The 12889-nt window shown below is 33.5% G+C and overlaps 1 protein-coding gene across 1 annotated transcript; it reads right to left on the minus strand.

The window, feature by feature from the left end:
- Nucleotides 1–542: 542 nt before the first annotated feature.
- Nucleotides 543–2914, minus strand: LOC134234541 (uncharacterized). The gene is made up of 3 exons (XM_062716630.1): nucleotides 2682–2914; nucleotides 1759–1904; nucleotides 543–937 (listed from the first exon to the last, which is right to left on the minus strand). Exons 1-3 carry the CDS (start codon nucleotides 2876–2878, stop codon nucleotides 675–677), a joined length of 606 nt encoding a protein of 201 aa, XP_062572614.1. The 5' UTR covers nucleotides 2879–2914; the 3' UTR covers nucleotides 543–674.
- Between the last annotated feature and the right edge of the window lie 9975 nt (nucleotides 2915–12889).

A 12889-nucleotide genomic window follows, 5' to 3' on the forward strand; every position in this document is an offset into this window, starting at 1 on the left:
TTTTCTAGTAAAATATCAAAATATAAAACAGATGTGTCAGACCCGTATTTTATTTTAGGGCCATTTGCGTTAGCGCGACATCGCGTATATATCTCTAGCACACAACGCGCCGTCGCGCTAAAGCTTAACGCAACTTTGCACAACGCACCGTCGCGCAAACACACAACGCGCTGTCGCGCTAACATAACTTTGCACAACGCGCCGTCGCGCTAACACAACTTTGCACAACACGCTGTCGCGCTAACACAACTTTGCACAACGCGCCGTCGCGCTAACACACAACGCACCGTCACGCTTACACAACACCGTCGCGTTAACACAACTTTGCACAACACGCCGTCGCGCTAACACAACTTTGCACAACACCCTTTCGCGCTGACACAACTTTGCACAACACGCCATCGCGATAGCGCAACTTTGAAACTTGCTTGTTGTGTGTTAACAAACGGCGTGTTGTGTGTTAGCGCGAGGTGTTGGATTGTCCGTGTTGTGTGTTAGGCGAATGTACAATGCAGATCACATTACCCAGAATTATAACTTGATATTATTTACAGCACATAGACGTGTGTAAATAAAGTTTAAAATAGAAAACATAAAATATTGAAAATCAGAATCCATTTATTTCGCTCAAACCATACAAAATGGTACACGATGAACATAAAACCAGCTCACATTCACTCCCGACTAAATACTCGGGCTTCAGGACTCGGTATTTTGATTTCAGTGTTACTTATTATTCGGTTGTATCCGTGACAAATGTTATTAGAGGTCCACACCACAGCCTTACACTCGATCCTGACCTGACAGTAGATGATGCAGTTCTCTAAAGATCTGATATGTTGACTGAACATTACATCTGAAAACACATACCCATCCAAAGAGATATTTCGGTGAAAGTACCGCTCATCAAAGCCTCGTCTCTTCGTACTTCCCAACTCTATTAAAAGTAAAAATCTAAAATTGTGGGTTAAATTGGAATTGGTTTTGGTTCAATAAAAATGGAACCTTGTAAATTTACTTACCTTGCCATTAGTCATTTATAGAATTATTTTATTAAAAAGCATTCTGACTGTACACACAAGTAGTACGTACTCGTACTCTGAAGTTGATATTAAAAGACGCCTGAGTTTCTGATTGACAATATCTAAGTGGTTTTTGGAGACAGGGTCTTCCAACAATCTGTTGGAATTCCCATGGGTACCCATGGCAACCCGTTATTAGCAGACATATTTCTGTATTCAAATGAAGCAGAATTTGTCAAAAATCTTATACCCCGGTACATGAAAAAAAGAAAACATAAGCTGTGGTCTTCAACTCGACATTTATAGATGTATCGACGACGTATCGTCAATTTAACAGTGGTTATTACCATTCTTATGTCGATACGATACACGTATATCCCGGTGAGCTTGAGAAAAAAGATACCACATTTTTTGTCGGAGAGATTCAGATCTGCAGCTAACCGTTTAAATGCATATAATTTTGGATAAACAAACAATTCAAAACCATTTATTGGGCTTGGCTTGTCATACATGTATTTAAAGTTGGTCTTAATTCAATAAGTGTTTATTACATCTTTTAATTAAATAAAAATCGTTTTTCATGTAGATGTTTGCATTTAGTCATATTAGTATAATGACCAGGGGCGTTCAAATTCATTTCCCATGGTAAAGTATCAATACTCTGTGTTGAGTTTAGTTGGTCGTATCTAAAATCTCAACATTTATCAAATATTGACATTTAAAGTACCAGACGCACCTTTGAATTGAGTTTTACAAACTACTCCTCTGGCGATCTTTTCGTCACAGTCCCTCTCCTCCCAAAAGTGTGAGCTAGTGTCCATGGCGACACAGTCAGTGGTGTTCTTATTGAGAGCTTCTAACCAGATATAATCTGTAATGTTTCTGTAAAAAAACATTCTACACTTACATTGTGCTATTTAAAACGTTGAGTCAAATAATAAAGAAACACATTTAAAAATGGAAATTTTTAGCCAACAGTAGTATCAAATAATCATTGCTAAACTCCATATGAGAGAAATTTTATAAAGAGGGACGTTAAACAACATACAATCAATCAATCACTTGGTAATTGATTTTCATAGCGTTCATATAGTCAAGAAATTCCAATACTAGTATGTTCCAAAATTATCGGATATATATTAAATGAAAATATGGAGATCTCTAACAGTACCATTAATCTTGTACCATTAATCTATTTGTCAATAGCTTATCTCTTTAAGAACCTGTTCAGTTTGTTATAACATGCGTGAACATGTAAAAATATTAAAATAATAATCTCAAGAATTTTGTTCGATTGCAACATGAGAGTATTTGTCAAGAAACATGTTTTCAGCAAACATATTTTGCAATTGACGAAAAAAATTGTATATTTCCTATTTCCATTTTTGAAAATGCGATTGTCCTTGAACATTTCGATGTCAAAAATAATTGCTTTTATTCACCGCGGGAGAATGATTGAAATTCAAGTGTTGAAAAATGCATGTTTTGATACAATTGCACTTTGTTATAATGTTGCGTTTTCAAATTTCTAAAAGTTTCTTGGATATTTTAACTATATTCACTTATCACATTGAATAAAAATCTATATTTAGCTCTATTTGGCGGGAAATACAACAAAAGTTTAAAATCACATGACCAGTTTGATGAAAAGCTTCTCACCCTCCCTTCCAGTGAGATATGGGGGTAAAGATCAGAAGTTCCATGTCGTAGTCGCTGAACAAGGTTTGGAGAGATCCCCCGTACATAGAACACGTAGATGACGCATCGCCAAAATCCATCATGACGTCACTATTTGCGTAAAAGACGCATCCCCGAAAAATCCCTCCTGTCTGAAGACTGACATTATGACACTGCATACCTATATATCATAAAACTATGTTTATATAATTTTTTATTAATCTTTGAATTATTGATCATAAAGTACACGTAGAAATTTTTAAACCAAGAAACTCTTCAAAATCGTACTATTTATAAACAATAATATATTAAGTGTACTTACCGAAAGAAGTCCATAAAACTGAAACTAGAATGTAAGCTTTATGTTAATCTTAAGTAAATACATGAATTATTTGTATAAAACACTTTCTGGTAAAAGTGACATGGAAATTGTGTGTGTGTTTTTTTTTAATTTGCTGAGAACAGTATTAATATGTAGAATAAAACTTACACGATATTATAACAGAAAACACAATCATTCCAAAATAAATGTTTCAGTGGCCTTATTGCATGGAAATAATTATTTATTTATTCTGCATGGTGAATGGACCTAACTTTATCTCTAAGAATCCAATTAGTTAGTTGAACTATATCGAAGGCAATAATGCTTGAGAATATTTTTAATTATCCACATTTGAGCCTGCTCCATTACCAATAATCACTTGTTCTTGAGAATAAAATACAATTTTATTTGGAGAGAACAATGCTAATTACTTTTCAATTTTCTGTACTCTGAGAAACAAGACCCCCTTTTGTTTAGTGTGACTAAACAGATGTTATATTTCCATTACCCCAAAGGACTTGTTTCTACGTTTTAAAAACCTTTAAATCTAGCTCTTTCTCTCTTTAAAAAAAATGGAGCAACTTTTCGCAATTACCAATCATCCAAGTATACTTTTCATTCATATTGAGATGTCACCTTTTCCTGTCTGCAAAAAAAGCTCATTTACAAGGCGAGGAGAACTCCCACCCCATCCCCACTGTAGAACAATACCGGTATTTTTCTCAGTTTTTAAAGTAATATACGCCGTATGGATGCCGATTTGTATGTGAAACAAAATGATTAAATGATTTGAAACACAGAAAGTGTAATGAAAAAATAATATTTCCACAAACTTTAACTATAAAACTCGTTGTAATAACAGAACAATAAAGCAATATCTGCAATCAAGAATTCAGTCTTTTCATGAATATTGGTAAAGGAAGTGCGTAAACAGTAGGTCTAAATATAGACACGTATGTCCACGGGAAATTATAGACAACTAGGCACGTTGCATTTTGACAACGATTATTAATAAAAGGTTAATATGCGTCATAACAGAGTATAGATTTTTGATAATTACATTTAAAGATAAGTTATATTAATAGTAACACGCCATCCATGTCAAAAGTGAGTTGTATCTCAAAGGGCTTACCTCGTTTTCTTGTGTGCCGTGTTTGTTTATCAATCTAAAAGTAGCGACGGCGTCACGTGGTGGATTTACTTAAAAATAGACATTATTTCCTTGCAGGATAATAAATAATTATAATTTGATAACTTTATAACGAATTTTATTTAAATGGTGTAATTTACAGCATTTTCGTAACTTTTATTGGTAAACAAAATATATAAATTTCCAGCCGTATTTTAAAATGGCGCACGTTATGGCGTATATTACTTTAAAGTTTACAGGAAAGTTATATTATTTCGAAACTTATATTGTCAGAAAAACATACTTTGTGGAAAATTGGTTTATTGAAGCCTTAAAAATTGATTTTTGAAGTGTTCATTTACATTTCAATGACGGAAAAGTGCAGGTAAATCTATTTTACGTTTCAAAAAAAAAAATGGAATCTGAAACCATTTCACACATAAAATTCAAACATTTCGAGAAAAAAGTTCAAATAAAAAAATTTAAAAAGAAGACGTTTCTAGAGTAGTGGTTAACGCGTTCGAACTACTGTCTTATCCATAAGTCACTTAAAACAAGGGCAATGCAATACTATGATGTGCATCCCCTTGCAAAGATCATATCTATAATTTAGGCAGCATTTGACATGATCCCGAGGCAAATTACGCCACTTCCTTTCACACAAAGAACAAATTCACTCAAACACACACACAAAGGACAAACTAATTAATCCAACTACACACACAAAGGACAATCTAATTCACTCAACCACACACACACAAAGAACAGGCTGATTCACTCAACTACACACAAAGGAAAACTAATTCACTCAACCACACACACAAAGAACAAACTAATTAAACCAACCACACACACAAAGGACAAACTAATTCACTCAACCACACACACAAAGGACAAAACTAATTAAACCAACCACACACACAAAGGACTAACTAATTCACTATACCACACACACAAAGGACAAAACTAATTAAACCAACCACACACACAAAGGACTAACTAATTCACTTAACCACACACACAAAGGACAAACTAATTAAACCAACCTTACACACAAGGGACATACTAATTAATCCAACTACACACACAAAGGACAATCTAATTCACTCAACCACACACACAAAGAACAGGCTGATTCACTAAACCACACACAAAGGGCAAACTAATTCACTCAACCACACACACAAAGAACAAACTAATTAAACCAACAACAAACACAAAGGACAAACTAATACACTCAACCACACACACAAAGGACAAACTAATTAAACCAACCACACACACAAAGGACAAACTAATTCACTCAACCATACACACAAAGGACAAACTAATTCACTCAACCACACACACAAAGGACAAACTAATTCACTCAACCACACTCACGAAGGACAAACTAATTAAACCAACCACACACACAAAGGACAAAGTAATTAAACCAACCATACACACAAAAGACAAAATAATTAAACCAACCACACACTCAAAGGACAAACTAATTAATCCAACCACACACACAAAGGACAAAGTAATTAAACCAACCACACACACAAAGGACAAAGTAATTAATCCAACCACACACAAAGGACAAACTAATTAAACCAACAACAAACACAAAGGACAAACTAATTCACTCAACAACAAACACAAAGGACAAAACTAATTAAACCAACCACACACACAAAGGACAAAACTAATTAAACCAACCACACACACAAAGGACAAACTAATTAAGCCAACCACACACAAAGGACAAACTAATTAAACCAACCACACACATGAAGGACAAACTAATTATTTCAACCACACACACAGAGGACAAAGTAAATAAGCCAACCACACACACAAACGACAAACTAATTCAACCAACCATACACAGAAGGGACAAACTAATTTACTCAACCACACACAAAGGACAATCTAATTCACTCAACCACACACACAAAGAACAGGCTGATTCACTCAACCACACACAAAGGGCAAACTAATTTACTCAACCACACACACAAAGAACAAACTAATCAAACCAACAACAAACACAAAGGACAAACTAATTCACTCAACCACACACACAAAGGACAAAACCAATTAAACCAACCACACACACAAAGGACTAACTAATTCACTATACCACACACACAAAGGACAAAACTAATTAAACCAACCACACACACAAAGGACTAACTAATTCACTTAACCACACACACAAAGGACAAACTAATTAAACCAACCACACACACAAACAACAAACTAATTCACTCAATCACACACACAAAGGACAAACTAATTCACTCAACCACACACACAAAGGATAAACTAATTTACTCAACCATACAAACTAATTAAATCAACCACACACACAAAGGACAAACTAATTAATCCAACCACACACACAAAGGACAAACTAATTAAACCAACCACACACACAAAGGACAAAGTAATTAAACCAACCACACACACAAAGGACAAACTAATTAAACCAACCACACACACAAAGGACAATCTAATTCACTCAACAACACACACAAAGAACAGGCTGATTCACTTAACCACACACACAAAGGGCAAACTAATTCATTCAACCACACACACGAAGAACAAACTAATTAAACCAGCAACAAACACAAAGGACAAACTAATGCACTCAACCACACAAACAAAGGACAAAACTAATTAAACCAACCACACACAGAAAGGACAAAACTAATTAAACCAACCACACACACAAAGGACTAATTAATTCACTCAACCACACACACAAAGGACAAAACTAATTAAACCAACCACACACACAAAGGACTAACTAATTCAATCAACACCACAAACAAAGGACAAAACTGATTAAACCAATCACACACACAAAGGACTAACTAATTCAATCAACACCACACACAAAGGGCAAACTAATTAATCCAACCACACACACACAAAGGACTAACTAATTAAACCAATCACACACTCAAAGGACTAACTAATTCACTCAACCACACACACAAAGGACTAACTAATTCAATCAACACCACAAACAAAGGACAAAACTAATTAAACCAACCACACACACAAAGGACAAACTCATTAAACAAACCACACACACAGAGGACAAACTAATTAATCCAACCACATACACAAAGGACTAACTAATACAACCAACCACACACTCAAAGGACTAACTAATTCACTCAACCACACACACAAAGGACAAACTAATTCACTCAACTACATATACAAAGGACAAATTAATTAATCCAACCACACACACAAAGGACAAACTAATCAAACCAACCACATACAAAGGACAAACTAATTAAATCAACCAAACACAAAAGAGAAACTAATTAAACCAACCACATACACACACAAAGAACAAACTAATTAATCCAACCACACACACAAAGGACAAACTAATTAAACCAACCACACAAACAACAGACAAACTAATTAATCCAACTACACACACAAAGGACAAACTCATTAAACCAACCACACACACAAAGGACAAACTAGTTAATCCAACCACACACACAAAAGACAAACTAGTTAATCCAACCACACACACAAATGACAAACTAATTCAACCAACCACACACTCAAAAGACAATCTAATTAAACCAACCACACACACAAAGGACAAAGTAAATATACCAACCACACACAAAAAGGACTAACTAATTAATCCAACCACACACACAAAGGACAAACTAATTAAACCAACCACAAAGGACAAACTAATTAAACCAACCATACACACAAAGGACAAACTAATTAATCCAACCACACACACAAAGGACAAATTAATTAAACCACCCACACACACTAATTAAACCAACCACACACAAAAAGGACAAACTAATTAAACCAACCACACACACAATGGACAATCTAATTAAACCAACCACAAATGACAAACTAATTCAACCAACCACACACACAAAAGACAATCTAATTAAACCAACCACACACACAAAGTAAATATACCAACCACACACAAAAAGGACTAACTAATTAATCCAACTACACACACAAAGGACAAACTAATTAAACTAACCACACACACAAAGGACAAACTAATTAAACCAACCACACACACAAAGGACTAACTAATTCAATCAACACCACACACAAAGGACAAACTAATTAATCCAACCACACACACAAAGGACTAACTAATAAAACCAACCACACACTCAAAGGACTAACTAATTCACTCAACCACACACACAAAGGACAAACTAATTCACTCAACTACATATACAAAGGACAAATTAATTAATCCAACCACACACACAAAGGAAAAACTAATTAAACCCAACACACACACAAAGGACTAACTAATCAAACCAACCACACACTCAAACGACTAACTAATTCACTCAACCGCACACACAAAGAACAAACTAATTCACTCAACTACATATACAAAGGACAAATTAATTAATTCAACTACACACACAAAGGATAAACTAATTAAATCAACCACACACAAAAGAGAAACTAATTAAACCAACCACACACACAAAGGACAGACTAATTAATCCAATCACACACACAAAGGACAAACTAATTAGACCAACCACACACACAAAGGACAAACCACACACACAAAGGACAGACTAATTAATCCAATCACACACACAAAGGACAAACTAATTAGACCAACCACACACACAAAGGACAAACTAATTAAACCAACCACACACACAAAGGACAAACTAATTAGATCAACAACACACACAAATTAAACCAACCACAAAGGACAAACTAATTAAATCAACCACACACACAAAAGACAAACTAATTAAACCAACCACACACACAAAAGACAAATTAATTAATCCAACCACACACACAAAGGACAAACTTATTAAACCAACCACACACACAAAGGATAAACTAATTAATCCAACCACACACACAAAAAACAAACTAATTAATCCAACCATACACACAAAGGACAAACTTATTAAACCAACTACACACACAAAGGACAAACTAATTAATCCAACCACACACACAAAAGACAAACCAATTAATCCAACCACACACACAAAGGACAAACTAATTAAACCAACCACACACACAAAGGACAAAACTAATTAAACCAACCACACACACAAAGGACAAACTAATTAAACCAACCACACACACAAAGAACAAACTAATTAAATCAACCACACACACAAAAGACAAACTAATTAAACCAACCACACACACAAAGGACAAACTAATTAAACCAACCACACACACAAAGGACAAACTAATTAAACCAACCACAAAGGACAAACTAATTAAACCAACCACACACACAAAGGACAAACTAATTAACCCAACAACACACAAAGGACAAACTAATTAAACCAACCACACACACAAAGGACAATCTAATTAAACCAACCACACACACAAAGGACAAACTAATTAAACCAACCACACACACAAAGGACAAACTAATTAAACCAACCACACACACAAAGGACAAACTAATTAAACCAACCACACACACAAAGGACAATCTAATTAAACCAACCACACACACAAAGGACTAACTAATTCACTCAACCACACACACAAAGGACTAACTAATTCACTCAACCACACACACAAAGGACAAACTAATTCACTCAACCACACACACAAAGGACAAACTAATTAAACCAACCACACACACAAACAACAAACTAATTAAACCAACCACACACACAAACAACAAACTAATTAAACCAACCACACACACAGGACAAAGTAAATAAACCAACCACACACACAAAGCACAAACTAATTCACCCAACCATAGACACAGTCGGGTTACTTAATCCCCTGAAACTGCTAGGGGATAAAAAAAGAGAGACTTCAAATTTGAATTTTTGGTCATTTCATTTGTTAAAATTCATTACATTGCTTATTTATTTTTCTAACTTGGTCTCTGAATAAAGACGATGAATAATTCTGTCAATAATTCTATTAATAACAAGAATGTGCATAACTGATCTCAACAGTCAACAAATACAACTGCAAATCTGTTGATCAATAAAAAAAAAAGGCCAGATGATTAAAAACATTTTAATGTTTGTCAATTAATATAAAATAACACTCTTTGAGGTACAGCCTCTAATGTCAGTCATTCATGCACTATTACAGTCTGTTGGGTTGATAAATTTTATCTAGAACATGTTTACAATTGGACTACTCTGGCTGCCTTACTGTACATCAAAAAGATAAACTTAAATAAGTTGTAGTGTGAAGAGTTCCGTTGTTTGATACTAATTTGTACATGTACCAATGTGTAAACTGTATTATTATAGTATATACTTTCAAACAAGCATGAAACCATTATTATTAATTTTAATAAACATAGTTAAATAACTTCAAGAATAAATGAATTGATTAAGTCTAAAATTAAGAATATTTGTGGATTTCAGATTTGCACACAGCGTCAACAAGAAACATTAGTTCATATATTAGTATCTCGATCATGCTTCACTGGCAGCCTCCACAGATATATATGAACAGTAAGAAGTTTCTCAAGACTGAAGTCAATAACATGTTTGTTTACTGTAACTTCGTAACTAATGTATACAGTGTATTCCTTTTTTATTCCAAATAAAAATTGATACATTATAGCTATTTCAAATTTTAGAAATAAGTGCTTTAATCATTGACTAGGGAGTTCTTACTATCACAGGAGAAAGATAACCTGACACGATTTCTTAAGCCTAAAAAACTAAAAAAAAATATTATAGATTATTATTTTAAGCACAAATGATATATAGCAGATCTTGATTTTTTTTTTTTTTTATAGATATTATCATACCTTTGAATTGGTGCTTTCCTGAATATTCTAAATGTAATATAACATTTAACTTTATATTTGATTCACTGGAAGCTCTTTTTTACCAAACAAGATACAATAGTAAACAGAATGCAGCCAAATGTAACATATTTACGGTATTTTGTAAGTATTTAGTGTCATCTCTTCATTACACTAAAGTGTGCACAGAATTCAAAAGACCTTCAAAGTATAATAGTTGCACACTGAAGCTAATATAGTAAACACAATGAATTCTGTTTGGTTTTACATTGCAAGCATTATTATTACCAATGTAGATTCATGTCAATTATTGATTGTGTCTTATGATGAAAGACAATGCAATTTCTATGCATACAAACCCTGTAAAACATTTTCAAAAGAAAATATTTCTTATATATATCTTAATTTGACATACATCCATTATATTAAGCTCTGAATATATGTATGTGCTAAAAGTACACCTGTATCAAATCTTAATTATTAAAAAAAAATGAATGATTTTAGTTTTTCATACATGTATACATTACACTGTCCTGCATTTCGTATCTCTCATTCTAATATCTTACATACAAAATATTAATATGAGACTTTACAATAAAAGGTCTTACTAATTTTGTATTGATAGTAGGCATATTGAAATGGCATGCAATTACATGCTTTATTATCATATTAATAATCAATATTCAAAAATTGCTCTTTTAAACAAGCACACAAAATGATTCATGACTTGAATCCATCAAATTGTTTGTGTATAAAAACCACCTCTATTTAATGCAATGCATTAGTCAGTAAATGACTGAAAACAAATGTCCCTGCTAGATGACCAGCATATAGCATATTAGTATTACAGGATGCCTATGCTTAGTACAGTTAGTGGATTATAACATGGCACAGTAATCTTCAATACATACATCTTTGTGTAAAAAATGAAACAGGTTAGAAGTTATAATACAAAAACAGGTGAAGTGATGTTACTGTGGGAATATGTAGGCATGATCAGGAAACCTTGAACTGTATAACATTAATTGCAATATTGATTGGCCTATTCACTGCATTCTCTGTCCAAGATGTAATGGCAAGCAAAAGAATGCATATTTTTTAAGGTGCAGAATTTTTAGTTTTATCAAATACTAATAGATTAAGATATCAATTTCAACTTTCATTTTTAGACTTTTTGAATGAATATTAATAAATTAGATAGATACCATTCCTAGCTTAGGATCAAATTATCTTGATACATGTTCCTTAAATTTATTTCATCAAAGCCCCAATAGTTTAAACCCTTTTAAGAAGATCTGAGTTGCAACTATAAACAAGATGTAGACTTAAATTTGTTCGTGAAGAAAAATTATCAACAGATAAATGTAGATTATTGTTTCCATTCATTATAATTGTCTCAAGGCAATGCATTCCATACACATAAGGGGCACGAGACCTCAATCCATGCATGTAAAAATGACAGTGTGAAGCATGCTGGTATTTATAAAGGAACAAGTAAAATAATGTACACCCAAACAACAGACATATGAAATCTTTAGGGACATACTCCTTTAGGATACAGACATCTGCATTCAGGTTATAAACTTTCAGCAGTAAAAAAGAGAAACCTGATAGGAAACAAGTATAGATACACATAAAAAATCAGCAGTTGATAGCATTTATTAAAACACAGGATAACTGTGTAATAGTGTTTCTACATTGATTGTTAACAACTCTTATTCAGAAGAAAAAAAAAACTTAAAAACAAATAAATAAAAACAACTGAGACAAAAAAAGCGCAGATCAGATCTCCTTCTTGGTCATATTCAACAACACATAAAATACTGATTTTCAACATATCTAAGCTGTGTATTATGGAGCACTTGATTACAAGAAATGTCATGATTGATCACAAACAAAAAATGAAAAAAATGTAGCTAAGAAATATTATGGCTGCA

Source organism: Saccostrea cucullata, unplaced genomic scaffold (genome assembly GCF_032062105.1).
Source record: "Saccostrea cucullata isolate Sc308-1 unplaced genomic scaffold, CSIRO_AGI_Scuc_v1 ctg173, whole genome shotgun sequence".
Taxonomy (NCBI): domain Eukaryota; kingdom Metazoa; phylum Mollusca; class Bivalvia; order Ostreida; family Ostreidae; genus Saccostrea; species Saccostrea cuccullata.

Bases quoted from the DNA above. Each gene is read 5' to 3' on its own strand.
- LOC134234541 (XM_062716630.1), bottom strand. From the start codon at position 2,878: ATGCAGTGTCATAATGTCAGTCTTCAGACAGGAGGGATTTTTCGGGGA. The intron at 1,905-2,681 runs GTGAGAAGCTTT...GTTTTTTTACAG, and splicing joins ATATCTCACTGGAAGGGAGG to AAACATTACAGATTATATCT. The intron at 938-1,758 runs GTGCGTCTGGTA...TACTTTTAATAG, and splicing joins TTGTAAAACTCAATTCAAAG to AGTTGGGAAGTACGAAGAGA.